Genomic DNA, 23,853 nt, shown 5'->3' with positions numbered 1-23,853 from the left:
TTTGTTAATACATCGGAATGTAAACACATTGAAAAAGTATTATGGTTTGAATTATTGTGATATATGATTTTTATTGTATATTACAATATGCATCAAGCTTATACCTTTTTCACAAGATAACTTGAATTTCTTACCCATCGTGAACGAAGTTTCCCAAGGATGTCATGACTTCAAGGCTCAACAACTGTAGTACACAATGTTTTTATTAACAAGCCTGGCTAGGCAAACAATATGATTTATAAAATCTACTTTTTTCAAAGGACGAGCCTTCAAAGGGATTCTGTTAAATATTTTTAACGTTTAAACTGAGATTTTATCGCTGCTTGATGTTTTAAGACAATTGCGATGACGATTCTTGAAATCGCATTTTTTTGGACGAGACAGGTTTTAGGGTCATTGTGTTTAGTGATATTTTCTGTACGGATTGACCAATTTCAGTCATTTTTTATCTATAAGTAGCTTATGAAATTGGCTTTTCATTCATTATTATTTTTGGTGCTACGTATTTGTTTAAATATAAATATAATTTTTGGGGTTTGGGTTCCGCTTTTTTGACTCGCCCTGTAGTATACAATATTTGTTAAAATTCTTGTAATAGATGAAATAGTGAAACAAAATCGTCACGGCAGAGGGCAGCATGTGCACTTCATGTTTGCGCAAGGTTATTCAAACTTAGTATCTAAAGCAGTTGTCATGTACGACCATGCAAGTGCTGTCAGAGCAGACTGAAGAAAATGTTCCCGGTTTCATAAATTCTCTCACTCTCACCCAAGTGCATTTGGGTTCTCACCAAAAACAGTGCTCGAGAAAATTAGCCATCTGTATTCGGGTGATTTAATCTCCTATTTGCAAGCAGATTCTTAATGGCATACAGCAGTTGGGTATTAAAGAAATGTTTATATTACTATACTAACATTCAGATTAGAAAACTAATACAATTGTATGTTTTTAAACAAAACAAAAATACAAATAAAATTCACATATATTTATACAAAGACTATTACATCCGTTAATAACGATGCACAAAATACTCCAGTTGTTTGATGTAAGGATCACAGAAATGATGTCGTTCTGTATTTGTTATTCCTTCGCATTAATGCTTGGATGTTAGAGTTTCCACAGCGTTTAAAAATGAAACTATACTAGTATTATGTACAAAGAGGACGATCACATTTTATGACTTTTGCTTCAACTGAAAGGATTATGAGTCACATAACAGCTTTTTTTGTAAAAAAAAAAACGATATAGGCCTAAATCGTTAATTTCATACTGTCGCAACCTGCCTCGCGAAATAAATGATCGTTTGGAGGACTATATAATTTTATTCCATATGTTTTTTCGAAATGTATTAATTGTACTAATTACTTGCAATAAGCTTTATTGATATATGCTTTGGCTCTGAATAATTTCAGATTGGAACTTCTACTTCCTCGTACTTCTCTTTGGTCTTAAGAGTCTAGGTTCACGGACTCGGACTCGTTAGCTTCTATCCTCACAATATTATCTATACCATTTATTGAACGGTAGGGATTCTCTCCAATTTTATATGTGCCATCGGTCATCTGATAATCCCCCATCTTACTAGACTCGGAGTTAATAGCTCGAGCCCTGTACGCCACACATCCACCCAAGAAAAAGACAGCCAGAATGAGGAGGCCTATACTCACTCCAATCATTGCTTCGATTAGAGTGGTAGCCTCCCTTACGGAGAGATGGAGACCAATATTCTCCCCAACAATGCAGGGTTTCGAGATAGTGGGATTAGAGGAGGTGTGGGCGTTTGGGGCGCTATCAAAGACGGTATCAAGTCGGACCAGAAGCGTAGCGTGTGGTCCCAACCGATCTCAAGACCTGAGCGAGCGTCAGGACAGGAGTCGAGAGTCATGAACTTGAAGTTGTCAGAGTCGAAGATGGGCCACTCAGCTCCAGAGAGGGACTTCCCAGGGTGCCTAGAAAAAAAAATGTGTTTTGAGCTATCACAGTTTCGATTGGTATCAGCAAGATAAGTCCACAGAGGGCGCTATTCTCGTGTGCTGTGTACTTCCCAGGGTACCTAGAAAATAAGAAATTAAGCCCTCGATCGGTATTTAGTAAATCGCTTCAAATGTTTTGCTTACCCTTGTCCGAAAGATTAGAATTTACCGAGGGCGTAATTATTTGGGCGCTGGAGACTTTTATGTAGGCTTTTATGATGTAAATATTATTTAACCAATAAGCAGAGTTGGCACTTTCGTGTACTCAAGTGATATTTCTTACCCATCGTGAACGAAGTTTCCCAAGGATGTCATGACTTCAAGGCTCATCTTTTTGTCTCGAAGCCGGTAGGAAAGCTTGAGTTCATCCACGAGGTGGCTATAAGGATCACCAAACAGGAACTGCAGATCATCGGCGTACGATGGTCCGGCAAGTGGAGGTAAGAAGCTGGTGTAGTGCTTTAGAGGCTCGTGGTCGAAGGAGTAGACATAGACAGCGTTCCCATTGTCAGAGTGAAGTCGTGCTGTTTCCAAGGTGCTCCACACTGTCAGGTAATCCTGCATGAATTGTCTGAAACTCCCCCGCGTCTGACAGCTGTCATCAAGTCCTCCTTTACCCAGATACTCAGTAGCGAGAGCAACAGTTGCCAAGTCGGGATTATGGAACGAAAGCAGGCTGATCTCTCCTATGATTTGCTTGATTTCGTCAGCTGTTACGCAGTAGCTTAAATTGCTGGGGAGGAATTGGAACGACTGTCCGGCATTTTCATCCCAAGTCATACCTACGATGAGGTCAACGTTGTTGATTTTACCTGCTTTCATGAGATTGATTGGCGAATCTGTCAGAATGTCCTGGTCCACTACTACTGGAAACGCACGGCCGAATTTGGGGTTTTGAGTCTGGAGTACCAAATCGGAGGCTGGTTTGTCGCGGAGACATTTGATCATGAGTTCACTATTTATTATGGGACAGTCCATGGCCTTAGCCAGAGCTTGAGCCTTTTCTGAAGCGTTTGGTTGGATCTGGTTGTCAAGTGGAGGGGAGATGGCGGTAGAACTCATCAGCACCGCTCGCTGGAATAGATCCTTTGCCTTGTCAGATAGAACCAGAAAGTGAGTAAGCTCTGCTCCAGCTCCGTAGCCGAAGACTGCAATACGCCCAGCATCCCCACCAAAACTCCCAATGTACTTTTTGACCCAATTGAGAGCGGCCAGAACGTCATGCAGTCCGTAATTACCGGGAGCTTTTTCATCTCCTGTGGTTAGAAATCCAAGAGCTCCTAGACGATAGTTGACGATCACCACAACTGCTTTCAGTTTGGAGGCGAGCAGAACCGCGTCATAGATTGACGACGTGCCTGAAATTCCAAACCCAGGATGAATGTAAACTACGACTGGTAGTGGGCCACCTGATGTTGGCGTGTGGATGTTTAGAGTTAGACAGTCTTCACTAGTTTGATTAAACCCAAGTCGAACCATCCAAGGATCTTGTGTGACATCTTGTGGGCAGGCAGGTGGTAACATCTCTGGGATACCAATTGGTTCATCGCCCCACTGTCCTGTGTCTTGAGGTGGTCTAAATCGCAAATCACCTAGGGGTGGTTTTGCGTAAGGAATTCCCAAGAACTCGGCAATCTCCTCCCCTCCCATCGCCTCGTCAACAACTCTCAAGGAACCAATCACAGACCCTAATTTGTAACCTTCTCCACTTGTGATCTCCACCGTCGTGGTGTCAGGTTTGTCCACAGTACCATTTCTAACCGGGATATCGATAGAGCACTGAGCGTTTGGGTCAGAGGGCACGGCATTTGTGGGGATGTAGTCGTTCCAGAGGGCTATCTTATCTGCTTTGAGGTGCTGTCCCGTGGTGATGTTCGGCTCCAAGATGACATAAGTCTCGTTCTCAGCATCAAACTCTGGCCACTCAGGAAGACCCTCTCCGTTGGGATCACTGAAAAAACAGGAAAAGAGCAATTAAAAAGGCATTAGGATTACTGGGGGAAAAAAAGAGTATATTAAGTTTGAGTAAGAGCATGAGTAAAGATATACATGAAGTTTACTTATTTGTCCTGCTTTTAAAAACTAAGACAAGCTGCTTGTTGTAGGGAATCAATTTGTGGATCAGCATTGAACAAAATATATTTTCTATTACTGTGTAGTTTTTCGCTTCCTTGTTTGTTGCGTTGTAGAGGAGACTTTGTATAATTATGATCCTGACTCACCCAGTCTTGGCAAAGTTTGTCCAGAAGGCTATCATGGATTCACTGAGTGAAGCAGACACACTACCCGGATGGGATATCAAATACTTCCCGAATACATAATTGATCTCCCCAGTATGTCCAGCACCGTCTATAAGGTCAGATGGGTAAGGGCTCTCTTCAGCCTCTGAAAGGTATGTGAAATAATACATGTAGGTGGTGGTGGAGTAGTTGTATTTGTGAGATGAACGGAAGTGATCGCGCGCTGCCACGGCAGCTGGAGCCAAAAAGACCGAGTCACCGGCGACTTCCAGCACAGTAGCCACGTTTCGTCTCTTATCTGCCAGGCCTGTACCGGCGGTGTACATGAACTTGGCAGTCTCTGTCAGTTCCAAATGATTGTCACACTCGCAGATTGGTCCCATGATCTTGCCTATCAGCAATGACACTTCAGCAGAGTCCAGTTGTGTAGGAAAGCCAAACAGGAACAGTGATCCTTCATCACTGTTCGCCCCAACTATGTAGTCATACTGTGCAGAGTTTCCCAGTGCTAAGAGATTATGTATTATATCTGGTAGGAAGTCTCCATCGGTCGTAGGATAAAACGGCGTGAACTCATAAATTTCAAAATCATTAAAGGTAACGGCCAAGATATCGTTTACCGATGCAGCTCTTAGACACTCCATCAAAAGCCAAGACTCTTCCGGATCTGTGCACTGCAGTGCCTCTCCAAGATGTCTCGCCCGTGACATGGCAACATCAAGGGAAAGGGTGAACAAATTGTTGGCTGTCCCACTCTCTAGAATTGCTCTTTGAAATAAATTCCTGTCATTTCGTGGAGTTGCTGCCTGCATTGCCACACTTATGGCACCGGCAGACTCACCGAAGATTGTTATTTTATCTGCATCACCGTGGAAATTACCAATGTGTTCTTTGACCCATTGAATGGCAAGGCGTTGATCCCAGAGACCATAGTTTCCCTTTGCCGAGTCGTCACCTGTGCTTAGAAATCCCAAAACGCCGAGACGGTAGTTTAAAGTCACCACGATAACACGCCCAAAAACGGCCAGGATGGACCCATCATAGAATGACCCAGCCCCGGCAATGAAGCCACCACCGTGAATCCAGACCATAACTGGGAATAAAACGTCCGAGGAGACATTGACCTTGGGAATAAAGAGATTCAGAGTCAGACAGTCTTCACTCTTCGTCAGATTTTGTCCCCTTGTCTGTGGGCAAATGGGCCCGTAATCCGTTGCATTCAGCACATCTTGCCATGGTTCCTTTGGCACCGGCTTTGCAAATCGCAAAGGCCCCACAGGCGGTTCAGCGTACGGTATCCCCTTGTATGTTGTCAATGCTGCAGTGTCATTGGACATACTGCCTACAAGGCTTCCAACTCTTGTGTTCACAATAGGACTAACAGTCTGGCCATCGACTAGTTGGCAAGCCAGTAATAGAGTTACTTGCAGTAGAGTAATTACAACCGCTGCCATCTTTGAGGAACTTTTTATACACACTGAAGCAACTTGCCCCAGTTGTCAGTATTATGGGTTTCCGAGTCTCGTCAATAATTGTCAATAGCGTGCAAAAAAAAAAATCCATTGTCAATCTAATATGGAGGCCAAAAAGATAATAGTCGGTCACGGGTGTCATGATATTTTTGTTGCTGAATCTGAACTATGGCCTTGTTTGTGTGAAGAATGTGTTTATACAAGCGACCTCCACCCGCTCTGTAAATATAGCCAACAGTTGGTTTTCTGCAGTACCACAAAGCATAAACCAACCTAGACTGTGGATTCCTTTCAATGTAGAGGAATTTGGTTTTTTTTTCAAGCAAACGAATGACTCATAGTTGTATGTTTTTACAGTACCGTGAACGAAGATTGTTTGGACAAAGTGAGACTTCAGTACAATTTCATTCCAGATTTCGTTTGTTTTGAGTCACCAACTCAAGTGGCTATCACTTTAGTAAATCGATTACTATCAAATTTGACTGTAAAAATGATTATAAGCAATGTTGGTACTTACCCAGTCTGGGCAAAGTTTGTGCAGAAGGCCATCATGGATTTACTGAGGTTAGCAAAAGCTCTACTCGGATGGGTTATCAAATAATTGCCGAATACAAATTTAACTTCGGTTGCGTGTGCAGCACTGTCCACTACGTCAGGTAGTTGAGGCAAAGCCGGCCCTGGCCTCCATGACGACCGACGGTTCATCAGTCGTTTAGAGCGTTATAACCGGCCTAAACACCCAACACAGATAAACAGTTGAACTTGGACAAATATCGACTCCATTTGAATGTTTTCAAAACGTGAGTTTCATTGAAAAAGATCCTGTTTATAACACCAATGGATTTCAGTGTTTACATACCAAATGTGTGCAATCATATCTAAAATCATTATATTTGTGCCTAACGGCAAGTTAATAATTAGCGCGACTGCGAAGCGAATTTCATAATTTGATAATTTTAATGGTTGAAAAGTTTGAGTAATAGATCCCAAAATGATCAAACTTGATGCTTTACAGTTCTAGCTACCTATGACAAAATTAAATCATTTCCCTTTATCAACAGAAACCTCAGCGGAGTTCTAATTTCGATTGGTTTCGGTGTTCATGAAATCCATTCTCGGTATTTTCCCGACTCTTTTTAATTTGACTAGCCGGCGGCGCCCTGTATGCCAAACGTCCCTCGAGAAACGAAAAAGACAACACCAGACCGCCTATAATTGTACGTAATGCCCATCAAAGTTTCATTAAGAGTATTAGCCTCCTCTTGGGTAATTTTCATGGCTTTTGTTTACCTCTGAATGATTGTAACATCAAAAGAAGGCACTAAAACCAAATCCTTTTTTTGGTATTTCGAAGCCTGCATCATGGTTAATTTTACTTTTTAATATTTATATATGAAACCAACCTTCGCACACATATATGAAGCTATATACTTTGCTTTATTTTCCCTTTTTGTTTTAATTTCGCTCTTGATACCAAAGTTATATTCTTTTTTTAAAGATAATAATACAATAATAATTAACTGAGAACTTGTTTATAATTATAAAAGGAGTACATTTGAGTAGTGTGAGAAGCGATATAGTGCACGCGAATATTCCCTAATTCTTGTCAACCTTTAAAAGTTTACACAATCTCTGTTTATATAGATTACGCTTTAATCGAACATTATTATTTGTACCCCTTTCGGTTTGAACTGATCTGCAATAAGCTCGATAAATGTAAACTGTGACCATTTGAGATGTGTCGACTTATGTAATTAATTACATCAATTGAAAAGAAATCAAAATTTACTTGATTCACTTTTCATTCATTGAAATGACGTACATACGAGGTTTAAACTTAATATGTTTTTGCGCGTGGTAAATATATATTTATCGATGCGATTCCATATTTCATTGGAACAATAAGTTCACTTCCTTTTTCAATCAAAGTTGAGACTTTGCTTCTTCCTGGATCGTTACCTCATAGCTGCCTGGAATATATATGCATTGCATGTAGCTTAACGTCCATTGGCTGAAATGTCACAATCTTTCTTAATTAGGAATAATTACAACATTCAGTTCAGATGTAATAGAACGTGCCCCTCTTGCCCAGGTGACTCACATTGAAATATTTTTTAATAAAGAAACATAATCTATGCTAACTTCTTAGTTTTAAAAGCTTAGTTGTTGGTTCCTATAACTCAACCTTTTCGTTTTCAAATTATAGTCTTAATAGCGAAAAACCAGTTATATATTTGCTCACACTAGCCTATTTATACGCGCTAGTCGACATGCTTACGATAACGATAATCATATTTCACATGACATGTTATTTTCATGGTGAAAAATGAGAAAAACAAGCTATGTACAGAGTATTTGAAAGTGGAGAATTATAAAGCTGGTCATCGCACCATCCGGACCCGCTCAGCAATGCCCTACATGTATGTGTGGGAGATGTCTATAACGCATCGGACTTCATAGCCATCTTAGAACCCATGACAGAAAGTGACTTGGCGTGCATAGAAGCTGTTGCTGCTGCTGCTGCTGCTGCTACTACTAAAGGTATATATAAGAACCACAGTACCGCGAATATATTTTTTCAACAAAGTTTGTTGTGTGGTACCACGCCAACAAGTATTAATGCAATTATTACTATACACTTCAGCAAAAAATACACGTTATAGATTCAACAAGAACACTTGCTGCCCTAAATCAGTTTTAAAGGAAGTTGCAAAACGGATTTATGACAGTCCATATCCGTTTTAGCGACTAACCAATATGTTCGAAATCCTAGGAATTGATTTTTTTATTCTTTTTTTGGGGGGAGGGGGTAATCAATTAATGATTTTCCTTTGAAGTACCCCGATTAATTGTTTCTAAGTTAAACATTCAAAGCTTTGAACTAAAGTCTTCCCTCTCAGCAATATCCAAATAATTCGGCCTGCTCTTTCCCATCTCTCCCTGGCTCCGAGTCTCAATCCGACGTGCTCGAGCCCTGTATGCCAGGCAACCCCCTAAGAAGAAGACAGCCAACACCAATGCGCCTATCACTGCTCCTATCAGAGCTTCAATGAGGGTACTAGCCTCCTGTGGGGTAAGCTTCAAGCCAATACCCTCACCGACGAGACAAGGTTCAGGGTCCGGTGGGCAGGGAGTAACCTCAGCAAGTGGAGTGACAGGTGCAGTGATGGACGGTAGGTAGCTTGCCCAGAACTGATGGAGATGTTGCCAGTTGTTGTCGTTGCCTGAGTAGGCTTGGGGACAGTCGGTGAGTGACATGTACATCAGGTTGATAGAATCGAATGCTGGCCACTCCACTCCAGACAGCGAAGTACCCGGAGCCCTAAATGGGAATAATAAGACAAACAAGAAGGTTCATGATAGCTTTACTTATCATTTACTCTTTCTATAGGCGGATCTGATATTTAAGGTGGTGTTTCATGATTTTGATAAGTGGAGTTTCATGGCCTAGCGGGGAAGAGCACCTCACCGGACTCATGATCTGGGTGTTTCGGAGGCAGCAGAGTGTGGGTTCGAGCCAGGGTCTAGACACTAGCGCCCTTTAGCACGGCACTTAAGCATTATTGCTTCGTCCTTCGGGTGGGACGTAAAAGCCGTATATATAGGTCCAGTGTGTTGTGTAATGCAAGAACCCAGTAACACTTTATCGCTAAGAAAAGGAGTTTGCCCCGGTGTTTCTGGCCTTCTGTTCAAACTCCTCTTGGAGTCATCAGGAGAAGAACCAACCAAGTACAAAGAATCTACGTAGTTTTGCAGGGGTGTAAACGTGCTGGGGCCATATTCATGAAACCTTACTAAGCCTAGTTGGTTACTTAAAAGGCATATGTAGTTGCTTACTAAGCCTAATTGGTATTCATGAAACATTACTAGCGTTACTTATATGCCAAGTTTCTTACTAAAGTTAGTGTTGATCCAGGGCAACTCTAAGTCAGTAGTTAACAACTATATTATTATTTTGTCGTGCCGGACTTGGCTCCTTAGGTGGTTTTCCCCCTCCGGTTGCCTTTTTTGACTTTCTCATAGTTACTTGACAGGCATTCTTTTGACTCGTACTAGTTTAATTTGGATAATCTAATTTTTAAATCATCCAATGATCTTCCCCGTGGAAAATGGATATCTTGCAAGGTGTTGGCTGCTCATGCATCTTTATTTTTCTTGTTAGTGTTTACATCCTTATGCTTAGCATGAATAATATTTTTTTTTAATTCCTCATACTTGTTGTCTTCCATAAAGAGATTCTCTTCTTGAGAATAATTTGCCTTCCTTTCCCTTTTTGTAGCCATGTCTGATAGCTTTATATGCAATTGCTGGAGAATTTGATGTTGATTCACTTACATGCAGTACACTATACCACATATGTACATGTATATATTTTGCTAATCCACGCAAGTGCTGGAAATGGATTAGCCTAAAACACCTGTCACACTATTGTGTCTGTTGTCATCATATTCCATATATGCCTACTCCACCCAGAAGAACCCAATTCCAGTTAGTCACGTGTGCAACTAAATTCCCCTTGTATGTAACTACTTAGCAAGGTTCTTAGTAAGGTTTCATGAATTACAATTTAGTTGTCAACTCCATAGTAGACTACTAGGCATTAGTATCCTACTAAGGCCTAGTTGGCTGCTAAGTTAGTAAGATTTCATGAATATGGCCCCTGGTTTTTATAGTTTCAAGAGTACATCGTGTGCGGGTGTATTTTATCAGCATTTTGGCGACTAACGAAGCATTTCTTTACAACTGAAGTCGCCGAAGCGCCCGACTAGTGACGAAAAACTGAACCCGTTCTTGGATACGATCGCTAAATCTGTTCATGCTGAGAATCTATCAAGATGTCATCAATTCATATGATAATTTCTCCATGATTTGTGTCGTGTCAGAGATATTTGGTTTGGAACAGTACTGCAAACTAAGGTTCATCATCATCTTACCCAGTGTACACGAAGTTCTTCAAGAATGCCATCAGCTCCAAGGTAACCTGCTTGTCTTCTAGCCTGTAGGATAGCTGGAGTTTATCCACGAGAGGACTGTATGGATCTCCAAACAGGAACTGCATTTCATCTGCCAGGGCGGGTCCTGCTTGGGGTGGAAGTGGGCCTATGTAATGAGCAGGTGGTTCGTGATCAAACGAGTAGTAGTAGACAGAGTGGCCGGCATCAGCGTGCAGTCTAGCAGCTTCCAATGTGCTCCAGAATGAGAGATAATCATTCATGAATTGTCTGAAGCTTCCCCGTGTCTCGCAAGTGTCACCTAGTCCACCCTTCCCGATATATTCCGTTATCAGAGCGAGAGCTGCTTTATTAGGATTAGTAAAAGAAAACCCGCTAACAACCTGTATGTACTTCTGAACTTCTTCAACACTTGGACATGTTAGGCCAGTGAACAGAAATGCAGGTGCGGCATTTTCGTCCTGCGCAACCCCCCAAATGACTCCACGTCGTTGATTCTTCCGGCTTTCATCAACTCGAGGGGTTTGTCAGTGATTAAATCACCGTCAACAACGGTCGGAAAAGCAAGGCCAAACGGAGAAGTGACAGTGTTGGACACAAAGTCTGCCACGGGCTTTTCACGGAGACAGTCGATCATGATCTCACTGCTTGTAGTTGGGCATCCTACTTGGATGGCTAAAGCTTCTGCTTTCTCGGATGCACTTGGAAGGACTGGGTTATCGACGGCTGGCGATATGGCAGATGCACTCATCAGAACAGCTCTGTTAAATAGACCATTTGCTTTCTCAGAGAGAATGAGAAAGTGGGTAAGAACTGCGCCTGATCCGTGGCCTTGGACTGTGACTTGTTCTGGGTCACCCCCAAAGCTCCCGATGTACTTATTGACCCATTGAAGAGCAGTTAGGATATCGTGCAGTCCGTAGTTACCAGGAGCTACTTCGTCTTCTGTGGACAGGAATCCAAGAACTCCTATACGATGGCTGATCACCACAACTACAGTTTCAACCTGAGATGCAAGAAGAGTTGCGTCTTGGGTTGAGGAAGTACCTATTACTCCATACTTTGCGGGGTGAATGAAAACCAGTACTGGCAAAGCAGGGTCGTTAGGTTCTTGAGATGGAGAATAGATGTTAAGAGTCAGACAGTCTTCACTAGTTTGATTAAACCCAAGTCGAACCATCCAAGGATCTTGGGTGACATCTTGGGGCAGGCGGGTGGTAGCTTCTCTGGGATACCGAGCGGTTCATCGCCCCACGGTCCTATTTCTTGAGTTGGTTTAAATCGCAAATCACCGAGGGGTGGTTTTGCGTAAGGAATTCCTAAGAACTCAGCAATCTCTCGCCCACCCATTGCCTCGTCAGCGACTCGCACAGCACCAACGACAGATCCTAACACTTCTCCGTCTTGGCTTGAAATCTGTACCGTCTTGGTGTCTGGCTTTTGTTTGGTGCCACTTCTTACAGGAACTTCATAGGAGCAGGTCTTTATATCAGTGAGATCAGTGATGGTTGGGATGAAGTCATTCCAGAAGGTTACTCTATCAGCTTTAAGACGCTGTCCTGTACTAATGTTAGCGTCCAGAATGATGTACGTTTCGTTCTCTGCCTCGAATTCAGGCCACTCAGGTAAACCGGCTCCGTTCGGATTCCTAGACAAAAACAAACAAACAAACAAGCCATTGAGCTAGAGTAATATATATGAGTAAGCCGTTACTTAATGAACCCATTCACCTCCTGGCATACTGTGTACAAACCAATGGGGGTCTTGACCAATATTGAACAAGACTGACAATGCATGTTTCCGTAGGAGGGTTAAGTGTGTTGTTTAGTAACACTGTGATTCGCAGCATTCGAATAGAAAATAGCCAGCTACAAACTAGGAAGGATTAAATCAAACATTAAGTTAAATCAAAAACACTAGTATCACTCATTTTTAATGCCTCTTATAGTTATAGTTAAGAAAAAACTCTTGGAAAGACAGTGTGCAACGAATCAAGACATATACATTTAGAAATTAAAGTAAAAAGTCTCCTGTGCTGAGTATGAAACGCCACTGTATTCTATTACACTGATTTCGAGTTTGAACCGCATATACTGATGTTGAATATGAGATGTATTGAGCCTGACTCGATATGTTAGAATTGGCCATAACTCAATAAATGTTTACCCCATTGGAATTATACGCTATATGTCTCATATTTACCCCATTGGAAATATTTTGTTCGACGATGAAAAGCTATAAATGAACTATATACTTTCCAAACATGTATCGATATTTGCAATATGTATTTTCTTTAACGCTGGAAGCTTAGCGGGTTCGTTTTTTTAGACACCCTGTGGTCCATATCCGTAATTGTATAAAAGACAATAAATATTAATTACCCTTAACCAAAAAAGAAAGTCTCCCCTTCCGATACTTTATTGCCCAACTCAAAAACTACTGAGCACCTCTCGCTCAAATAACGACTAATCAGTACCGAAATTTCTTAGCAATCCAGCCATGCTCTCTGTTTGGCCCAAAACAGTGATAATGTGTACGAATTTATGCAATTTATGACAAAATCATACCGAAAACAGTTGCAATTTTGTATACGTGCAAGTTGTAGTTTACACTCACCTTGCACGCATACAAAAATGCAACTTTTTGGGGGCACCATTTGTCATCAATTGCATAATTGCGTACAGATTATCACTGTTTTGGGCCAAATAAAGAGTATGGCTGGATTTACGATTTAAGGCTTTGCATGGTGGGGTATCGGTATCGTTTCGGTTTGCGGTAACACAATGTGGTAATAACTACTGCTTAGAAGATATTAGTTCTGAAAAGAATTTGTCCTGCTTATTATCAACTTTGCTAAGTAGTTTTTTGTTCTGTTAAGAACAGTCCTGCTGTAAGTTCTAAACGAACTTGTCTTTGATCTCAACGTTTCGACTAGCCTGCTCTAGTCATCGTCAGGAGACTCTGGATTGCTAAGGAATTTCTGTACTGAACAGTGTCGTAGTTTGAGCAAGATGTGCCCAGTAGTTTTTGAATTAGACAAAAAAGTATTGAGGGGGACTTTCTTTTTTGATCGAGTGTATTTATTTACCCATTCTTTGCAAACTGCGACCAGTACTCTATGATGGTGTCGGATAATGACTTCGCTTCCGAGTTTCCTGGAAAGAGGAAGTTAACGAGTCCGAAGACATAGAAGACATCCAAAGCGTGAGGTGCCCCGGGAACACGGTCAGCCAAATCAGGAAGAAGCAAAAACTCCTTACCAGCTTCGTAGTCGAAATAGTAGTAATATGTCTTAGTGTTACCGGCAGATATCATTGCATGTTCATTACGGAAATTGGCGCCAGGAATGTCAAAGTATATGTCGCCGATCACATCGAAGTATTTGAGAAGATTGTTATCGGCGTCATCCAACTTGTCTGCACCAAAATAGAAGGCAATAATTGCATTGGTGATTTCCTGCGGGTTATCACATTGGCATGTGATTGCAATCTGGCTTTGTATGGCATCACGGAGGCCCTGTGCGGTGAAATTATCTGCACTCTGAAAAACAGACCCATCTTGGCTATTAACTCCTAGAAGGAGGTCGTATTGTCCAACACGTGGATGGGATAAGAGGGAGATGATGTCGGTAGGAAGAAACTCTCCATCAACAGTGGCTGCTGTTGTTATAATGCTCGATTGACTCATCAGCTCCTCCCTGGTTAATCCCCGGAGGCAGCTAATCAGATCACGTGTGGTGCTGATACCATAGATAAGGTTGCATCCCAATGATGAGGCAAGATTCCACGCCTGGTACTTGGCTAAATTACCTGGGATTACCAGACCACGGAAAGCCACTCCACTCTGAGAAATCACCTTCTGGAAAAGATTCTTGTCATTTAGTGGTGATGCCATCTGGTAGGTCACGCTCCATGCTCCTGCCGACTCACCAAAGATGGTGATTTGGTCTGGATCACCACCAAAGCTTGCGATGTTGTCTTTAACCCAATTGATGGCCAGGCGTTGGTCCCAAAGTCCATAGTTCCCAGGTGCTGAGTCGTCACCGGTGCTAAGGAAGCCGAAGAGTCCAAGACGATAGTTGATGTTGACTACGATGACTTGTCCTTGAACTGCCATTAGAGTTCCATCATAGAGTGCACCTTCACCGGAAACTAAACCTCCACCATGTATGTAAACCATGACAGGCAAGGGTCCCAATGCTTCAACTACATCGTGAGGGACATACACATTCAAAAACAAACAGTCCTCATCAACATCTGTATTCGGTATAAACACATCAGTGGCAACGTCGGTAATTTGGGGACATTTGGAGCCGAAGGTTGTCGCGTTGAGAACATCGTCCCACGGTGTTTTTGGTGCGGGTTTGGCGAAGCGTCGTTGCCCGATTGGTGGTTCAGCGTACGGTATGCCAGCATAGCGTGTGATGACAGGTGTCGGTACACCTAGTATGCCCAACTTCACGCCCATAACCGGACCCAAGGTGGTGTTGGTTATGACCGTCTGCCCGACTACAAGATGGACAGTCATCAGGCCGATCCAAGTCAAAACAAAACTCGTAAATCGCATCATTGTTGATGATTGGTCTTCATGAGTCGAGAGGGATGGATTTTAGTGCGGCAGTCGCAACGACAGAATGTACGGTTTGAATTCAGTAAACACTCCCTCTGTTTAGCTTGATCGCCTCTCAAATCCAAATATATATTTTTTTCGCAATTGAAGCCTAGTTTGCCCCGTCCTCCTTTTTCATGACTAAATCACACAATAAAGCTTAGCCATAGCGGGTCATGGCCGTTCAATGTGCCAGGCAAATCTACACCATTTTCCCCACTGCATATGATGCATTTGCAATCCATTTCCTTGATGCTTGTGCTGTCAGGGCCACTTTTTGACCTAACCCACTGAGGCATTTCGTGAAGAGTTATTTCTTTGGAAAGTACGTATACCAATGGCGGATTCACAACATAAGAATATAATGCCTAATAATGCATGGGCCTTCACGTGGTACGGTAGGAATTTAGAATGAGATAACATAACTTATATAAGGAAATAGATAGGGGTATGGGTGTGGTTCAGTCACTGCAATGATTTGGGCCCATTCTATTTGAAATCATGACAATTTTTGTATATATAATTTTTTATTCTATCCAAGTCGGATCTACTGCAAACCATTAAAGATACAGACATCAGAAGCCAAATGCTGGATTCCTACGCAGTAATAAACTGATATCGGAGTATAATGTATGAACTTATTTACAATCTTTTGATATTCCTTTGGTCAAACACATTAATCTGTTACCCTTTTATTTAGAATTTCACTAGTGACTAGCAATTTCACTGGAACTCTACCTTTTGCGCATGCTCAATGAAGTATTGTTGTCACCGGCACCTTGTCCAGAAAGTTATTTGGGATTAAGCGACGGCCCATTGAATTTATATGACCTTGCTGGCTTTTTATACAAACACAGTGAAACTGCTGTATTCTTTCCCTGATCTACCCTGCGTCTTTGAATAAGTGGCGATTCTTCTCTCTCAAAACTTTGTTTAGCAAACAGTGAACACATATCATGCTTTTATTTGTTATTTATTTATTTATCGTTTTATTTTACCAGGGTAGTGAGTCCCATCATTTATCAAAGAACTTTTCTCCCTGGGGGCCTGGTATCAATTTGTAATCAATCAATAACATTTAACAGATTCAGATGTTAAACAGCATGTGTCCAATTCCTAAACATCAATGTTCAATAGCTAAACACTATCCATCCTTACTCTAAACATTCTCGAATTCCTATCAATTGAATGCACAATCTGTGGTTATATAATGTACGCTTTAATCGAACATTTTTAAAGCTATAGAAATCGAGATATATTTGATTCAATTTAAATTCATTTAAAATGACATGCAAACGAGGTTTGAAATTTAATGTGTTTATGCGGGTGAAAAATATTTATTAATGCGATTACATATTTAATTTAATGTGACAGTTAAGTTCACTGTTTTTTCATTCAAAGGATCCGTTGCCTGATTGTTGAGATACTTACGATATCAAAGTTAAGACATTAATTATGCCAGATCGTAACCCCTCAGCTGCCTGGAATATGCCATTGCAGGTAGCTCAACGTCCACTGACCGAATTGTCACAAACTATCGTATTTAGGAATAAGTAACATTCGGTTCAGATTAAATACAACATGCCCCTCTTGCTGCAGATGATACACAATTGGAATATTTAATAAAAAACACAGTTTATGCAAGATTTCAATGCTCAGTTCCTACCTCATATCTCTCTAGAATTACGCACTGTGTAGCGAAAAGCTAGTCCTACATTTTGTACACAGTGTATATACGCCTAGTCTATACATGCTTACAATAATCATTATTTCGCATACCGGAAAATAGTATCATAATGATGTAAAATGAGAATAAAAAAACTATACTGAGTAAATGAAAGTGGAGCGTTTCGATGTAAAGGTATAAGAATTGCATACCTGCGAATAAAATACTCCAGATTTTAATAAGGTCAGTTATGTGGTAACAAGCATTGATATCATATAATACTAAACTATACTATAATACTTTTGTTCCAGTTTGGAACAAAATAGGTTCAAAATATATGTAATAAGATTCAACAAGGACGGTTGCTGCCCTAAATCCGTTTTAAAGGAAGTTGTAAAGCGGATTTATGACAGTCCAGATCCGTTTTAGCGGCTAAACGATATGCTCGAAATCCTAGGAATTGGCAATATTATTCCTTTTTTGTGTGTAAATCATTAAGATATCCTCATTTAACGTACCCCGATTGTGTCGATGTCAAACACTCAAAGCTTTGAATTAAACTCTTCTCTCTCAGCAATATCCAAATAATTCGGCCTGCTCTTTCCCATCTCTCCCTGGCTCCGAGTCTCAATCCCACGTGCTCGAGCCCTGTATGCCAAGCAACCCCCTAAGAAGAAGACAGCCAACACCAATGCGCCTATCACTGCTCCTATCAGAGCTTCAATGAGGGTACTAGCCTCCTGTGAGGTAAGCTTCAAGCCAATACCCTCACCGACGAGACAAGGTTCAGGGTCCGGTGGGCAGGGAGTAACCTCAGCAGGTGGAGTGACAGGTGCAGTGATGGACGGTAGGTAGCTTGCCCAGAACTGAAGGAGATGTTGCCAGTTGTTGTCGTTGCCTGAGTAGGCTTGGGGACAGTCGGTGAGTGACATGTACATCAGGTTGATAGAATCGAATGCTGGCCACTCCACTCCAGACAGCGAAGTACCCGGAGTCCTATAGAAATCATAACACAAACAAGAAGGTGCATGATAGCTTTATTCATCATTGATAACTTTTTTTATGTATGCCTGTCTGCATTATTTGCATGGGTGTACACGTGATGGCAGTCAAGAGGCGTAGATGGGGCGCGTTCTGTAACCAAATATTATTTAGGTGTGTGTCATCATTAGTGTTTCTGTGATTCATTAATGGGCCAGTTTTCTAAATTCTCCCCAGTCCCAAGAACCTGTGAAAAAAAACAGTCTTGGTTCTTGATCTTAATGATAGAGGATGATATTTGAACAAAATTGAACAAGTTGTTATGGCTTTAAAAAGGTGTCATCAATTAATGTTGTTCTCTGACTTGTCTAGGTCTTAGAGGTGCTTGGTATGGAACGATTACTACAAACTATAGGGTATATCTTACCCAGTGTGGATGAAATTCTTCAAGAATGCCATCAGCTCCAAGGTAAACTGCTTATCTTGTAGCGTGTAGGATAGCTGGAGTTTATCCACGAGAGGACTGTATGGATCTCCAAACAGGAACTGCAGATCATCTGCCAAGGCGGGTCCTGCTTGGGGTGGAAGTGGGCCTATGTAATGAGCAGGTGGTTTGTGATCAAACGAGTAGAAGAAGACAGAGTGGCCGGCGTCAGCGTGCAGTCTAGCAGCTTCCAATGTGCTCCAGAATGAGAGATAATCGTTCATAAATTGTCTGAAGCTTCCCCGTGTCTCGCAAGTGTCACCTAGTCCACCCTTCCCGATATATTCCGTTATCAGAGCGAGAGCTGCTTTATTAGGATTAGTAAAAGAAAGCCCGCTGACAACCTGTATGTACTGCTGAACTTCTTCAACACTTGGACATGTTAGGCCGGTGAACGAAAATGCAGGTCCGGCATTTTCGTCGTGTGCAAGCCCGAACATAACAGCAACGTCGTTGATTCTTCCGGATTTCATCAACTCGAGGGGTTTGTCAATGATTAAATCACCGTCAACAACGGTCGGAAAAGCAAGGCCAAACGGAGGAGTAACAGTGTTGGACACAATGTCTGCCACGGGCTTTTCACGGAGACAGTTGATCATGATCTCACTGCTTGTAGTAGGGCATTCCAGTTTGATGGCTAAAGCTTCTGCTTTCTCGGATGCACTTGGAATGACTGGGTTATCAACAGGTGGCGATATGGCAGATGCACTCATGAGAACAGCTCTGTTAAATAGACCATTTGTCTTCTCAGAGAGTATGAGAAAGTGGGTAAGAACTGCGCCTGAATCGTGGCCTTGGACTGTGACTTGTTCTGGGTCACCCCCAAAGCTCCCAATGTACTTATTGACCCATTGAAGAGCAGCCAGGATGTCGTACAGTCCGTAGTTGCCCGAAGCTACTTCGTCTTCTGTGGACAGGAATCCAAGAGCTCCCAGACGATAGTTGATCACCACAACTACAGCTTCAACCTGAGATGCAAGAAGAGTTGCGTCTTGGATTGAGGAAGTACCTATTACTCCATACCCAGGATGAATAAAAACCAGTACTGGCAAAGCAGGGTCGTTAGGTTCTTGAGATGGAGCATAGATGTTAAGAGTCAGACAGTCCTCATTGGTTTGATTAAACCCAAGTCGAACCATCCAAGGATCCTTTGTGACATCTTGCGGGCAGGCGGGTGGTAGCATCCCTGGGATTCCGAGTGGTTGGTCGCCCCACGGTCCTGTGTCTTGAGGTGGTCTAAATCGCAAATCGCCGAGGGGTGGTTTTGCGTAAGGAATTCCTAAGAACTCAGCAATCTCTCGCCCACCCATTGCCTCGTCAGCGAGTCGCAAAGCACCAACGACAGATCCTAACACTTCTCCGTCTGGGCTTGAAATCTGTACCGTCTTAATGTCTGGCTTTTGTTCGGTGCCACTTCTTACAGGGACTTCATAGGAGCAGGTCTTTATATCAAAGAGTTCAGTGATGGTTGGGATGTAGTCATTCCAGAAGGTTACTTTGTCAGCTTTAAGACGCTGTCCTGTCCTAATGTTAGCGTCCAGAATGATGTACGTTTCATTCTCTGCTTCAAATTCAGGCCACTCAGGTGAACCGGCTCCATTTGGATTCCTAGACAAAAATAAAATAAAAATTAAACCATTGACCGTATATGTACATAACTCTTGAAAGACATAACATAACAATGCATAACATCAGAAATTATAATATAATGTCACTTGTGCTGTGAATGAAACGCCAATGTTTACCGACACACTAATTTCGAGTACTGACGTTCCAGTGTGATACCTCGTGGAACGAGTAATACGAAAGACGACGAACAGTTACGGTCGATCGCCGTGTTTTTAAAGCAATGCAATACCATATAATTATTTACCCATATTTTGCAAACTGCGACCAGTACTCTATGATGGTGTCGGATAATGACTTCACTTCTGAGTTTCCTGGAAAGAGAAAGTTAACGAGTCCGAATACATAGAAGACATCCAGAGCGTGAGGTGCCCCGGGAACACGGTCAGCCAAATCAGGACGAAGCAAAAACTCCTTACCAGCTTCGTAGTCGAAATAGTAGTAATATGTCTTAGTGTTACCAGCAGATATCATTGCATGTTCATTACGGAAATTGGCGCCAGGAATGTCAAAGTATATATCGCCGATCACATCTAAGTATTTAAGAAGATTGTTATCGGCGTCATCCAACTTGTCTGCACCAAAATAGAAGGCAACAATTGCATTGGTGATTTCCTGCGGGTTATCACATTGGCATGTGATTGCAATCTGGCTTTGTATGGCATCACGGAGGCCCTGTGCGGTGAAACTATCTGCACTCTGAAAAACAGACCCATCTTGGCTATTGACTCCTAGAAGGAGGTCGTATTGTCCAACACGTGGATGGGATAAGAGGGAGATGATGTCGGTAGGAAGAAGCTCTCCATCAACCGTGGCTGCTGTTGTTATAATGCTCGATTGACTCATCAGCTCCTCCCTGGTTAATCCCCGGAGGCAGCTAATCAGATCACGTGTGGTGCTGATGCCATAGATAAGGTTGCATCCCAATGATGAGGCAAGATTCCAAGCCTGATACTTGGCTAAATTACCTGGGATTACCAGGCCACGGAAAGCCACTCCACTCTGAGAAATCACCTTCTGGAAAAGATTCTTGTCATTTAGTGGTGATGCCATCTGGTAGGTCACGCTCCATGCTCCTGCCGACTCACCAAAGATGGTGATTTGGTCTGGATCACCACCAAAGCTTGCGATGTTGTCTTTAACCCATTGGATGGCAAGGCGTTGGTCCCAGAGTCCGTAGTTCCCGGGTGCTGAGTCGTCACCGGTGCTGAGGAAGCCAAAGAGTCCGAGACGATAGTTGATGTTGACGATGATGACTTGACCTTGAACCGCTATGAGAGTTCCATCATAGAGGGCACCTTCACCGGAAACTAAACCTCCACCATGTATATAAACCATGACAGGCAAGGGTCCAAATGCTTCAACTACATCGTGAGGGACATACACATTCAAAAACAAACAGTCCTCATCAACATCTGTATTCGGTAGAAATTGATCAAACTGTGAAGAGATAAACACATCAAAGGAAACGTTGGCTTGGGGACATTTGGAGCCGAACGTTGTCGCGTTGAGAACATCGTCCCACGGTGTTTTTGGTGCGGGTTTGGCGAAGCGTCGTTGCCCAATAGGTGGTTCAGCGTACGGTATGCCAGCATAGCGAGTGATGACAGGTGTCGGTACACCTGGTATGCCCAACTTCACGCCCATAACTGGACCCAAGGTGGTGTTGGTTATGACCGTCTGCCCGACTACATGATGGACAGTCATCAAGCCGATCCAAGTCAACACGAAACTCCTAAATCGCATCATTGTTGAGGAATGATGTTAATTCAAGAAAAGCATGGATTTTCTGCGGCAATCGCAACTTCAGGACTAAATCACACAAAACAATAGCCTTACTGGGCCAAGGACTTTGATGGCAATCCATTTCCTTTATGCGGATGTTATCATGGCCACTTCACTGACGTCATAAAAAACGCGACATTTCTTCGACATTGAGTCAAGTGCACAAAGAATTGGGCTCAAATTGAAAGTACGTACCGGTAGTGGGTCACAACGTAAGAATAATAATAGGCTTTGCATGGTGCGACTTTCACATAATTAGAATAATAAGATATAGGAACGCAAGGGAATAAATAGGGTTAAGGTATGGGACTGTCACTGCATGATTTGGGCTCATCCATTTGAAATCATCTACATATTTATATATGTTTTTTTCATTTGAAATCGTGTATAAATATACGTTTGAACATTCTTACGATTGCAGTGACAAGTAGGATCTACCCTAAAGCAACTAGATACATCAAGAGCAATTTGCTGGATTCAAAATTGTACCGAGGCAACAATAAACTAATTATGCGTATCATGGCATGAACTTATCTACAATTTCATATTCCTTCGACCCGGCCCGCAGGTGATTATGAATGCGTGTTTTATTTAAGTGTTTTAACAAGAGAGCAGAAAAAGATCTGTGATCGTTATATAAAGGTATGCTTCATTTTGTCAAACACAAGACACTGCATGCAAATGCGTATTATATTATATAAGTGCTAGAACAAAACAGAAAATTGTAGACAGATCTGTAGTTGAAATCGTCTCATTTTTGTCAGTCGATTAATTTTTTTTTTTTGTAAATCCGTTTTATACTAGCAAAGTTATTGCATGTTTCCTCAATATGAAAGAAAACGAAGCGAGGCTAAGCGAAGTTTACCAACCCGAACCAGGATGTTTACCGTTGACTCACCTTTTTCCCCGGTTCATAAAGGCTCAAGTTTATTGGCTTGCGGTATTCAAGCTTTGGACAATGACAATCTTTCCCGCGGTGGTTGTATTTCCTGAATAAAAAAAATGGCTTCCAAGGCCTGCAAGGCACTGAAAGTTTACAATGTATAGGTACACATGTAACAACCTTGGGGGGGGGAATTTTTTTTTTTTTTTTGTCATTTTATCCGGGCCATGTGCGAATCATAGTAAAGATACATTTTGTCATCCATTCATATACAGTAGTGGCACCTTGTGACAAACTCCAGCGGGTTGCAATTGGATCCCATGCGAACTGTATTTATAATAAGGCACAAAATGAAGAAATATTTCCAATTATGACTCCTTGGGAAAACAAAGAGAAACTGTAAATGCTAAGTGATCAAATAACCAACCCGAGACCCAGACCGACTATCCAGCAATCATGTCAAATGAATGATTTTCATTTCTATCCGTTACTCTGTTATTGAGAATTTCACTGGACACTAGCTTAGTGAACTCTTGCCTTTGCACCTTTGCCTTTGAGAAGATGGAGTCCAGTGAAATGATTTGACCTTGTTGGCTTTTTGTAAACACTGTGAAACTGCATTATTCTCGTAGCGACATCAGCCTGTCGTAGAGGGCGCTATCATTGCAGTCCGAAGCCAGCTTGCTTTAACCGATGTCCTGAATAGCACTTTAAAGTGAGATGCATATCTTTCTGTAGATACCGTGTATTAAGCTCATTTTGAGCAGTTGGAAATACAGTTTGGAAACAAGTAAATGTTAGAAAGTACAATCAATAAAACAACTTAATTACTAATACTTTAATAATTAAAATCGCTTTTTGTACGCTTCCCTGTATCGATTTCTTATACGTGTTAGAAGACATTAAACGCGCCACGTGTTAATAAGGAAGTCCAAAACCTATGCAGGCGTATATTGTAATGTCAGTTATTGTCCTTTAAAGGGAATGCACATCATTGGGTTTTGCTATAATTTTCAGAAATAAACTATTTGAGGGGTTAGTATAATAGATCAAATATTGTTACACTGACATGTTTGAAGTTTTGTGTTCGAAAATGATGGGGAAAAAAACAAGAAAAACAAAAACGTTCAAGTAGTCTGGTTTCCTGACTCCACTAAAGTTGAAATGGATCAATTTATAGATG

At 41.8% G+C, this 23,853-nt stretch overlaps 1 protein-coding gene and 2 pseudogenes across 1 annotated transcript; all 3 read right to left on the bottom strand.

The window, feature by feature from the left end:
* Positions 1-527: 527 nt before the first annotated feature.
* LOC119729373 lies at positions 528-5,788 on the bottom strand (annotated as a pseudogene).
* Positions 5,789-8,484: 2,696 nt separating this feature from the next.
* Positions 8,485-15,492, bottom strand: LOC119728638 (annotated as a pseudogene).
* A 291-nt stretch (positions 15,493-15,783) lies between these two features.
* LOC119728715 lies at positions 15,784-22,140 on the bottom strand. The gene is made up of 3 exons (XM_038201053.1): positions 20,250-22,140; positions 18,320-19,984; positions 15,784-17,907 (listed from the first exon to the last, which is right to left on the bottom strand). The coding sequence occupies exons 1-3, from the start codon at positions 21,749-21,751 to the stop codon at positions 17,454-17,456; spliced, it is 3,621 nt and encodes a 1,206-aa protein (XP_038056981.1). The 5' UTR covers positions 21,752-22,140; the 3' UTR covers positions 15,784-17,453.
* Positions 22,141-23,853: the final 1,713 nt, after the last annotated feature.

The sequence above is a fragment of the Patiria miniata genome, unplaced genomic scaffold (assembly GCF_015706575.1).
Source record: "Patiria miniata isolate m_02_andy unplaced genomic scaffold, ASM1570657v1 HiC_scaffold_20, whole genome shotgun sequence".
In the NCBI taxonomy this organism is placed as follows: domain Eukaryota; kingdom Metazoa; phylum Echinodermata; class Asteroidea; order Valvatida; family Asterinidae; genus Patiria; species Patiria miniata.
The sequence above is the reverse complement of the archived record's forward strand: the minus strand, read 5'-3'. Positions and strand labels throughout refer to the sequence as shown.

Excerpts from the sequence above, each read along its gene's own strand:
- LOC119728715 (XM_038201053.1), bottom strand. The coding sequence starts at position 21,751 with ATGATGCGATTTAGGAGTTTCGTGTTGACTTGGATCGGCTTGATGACT. Across the intron at positions 19,985-20,249 it reads TCGCAGTTTGCAAAATATGG|GAATCCAAATGGAGCCGGTT; the intron begins GTAAATAATTAT and ends ATTTTTGTCTAG. Across the intron at positions 17,908-18,319 it reads AAGAATTTCATCCACACTGG|GACTCCGGGTACTTCGCTGT; the intron begins GTAAGATATACC and ends TGATTTCTATAG.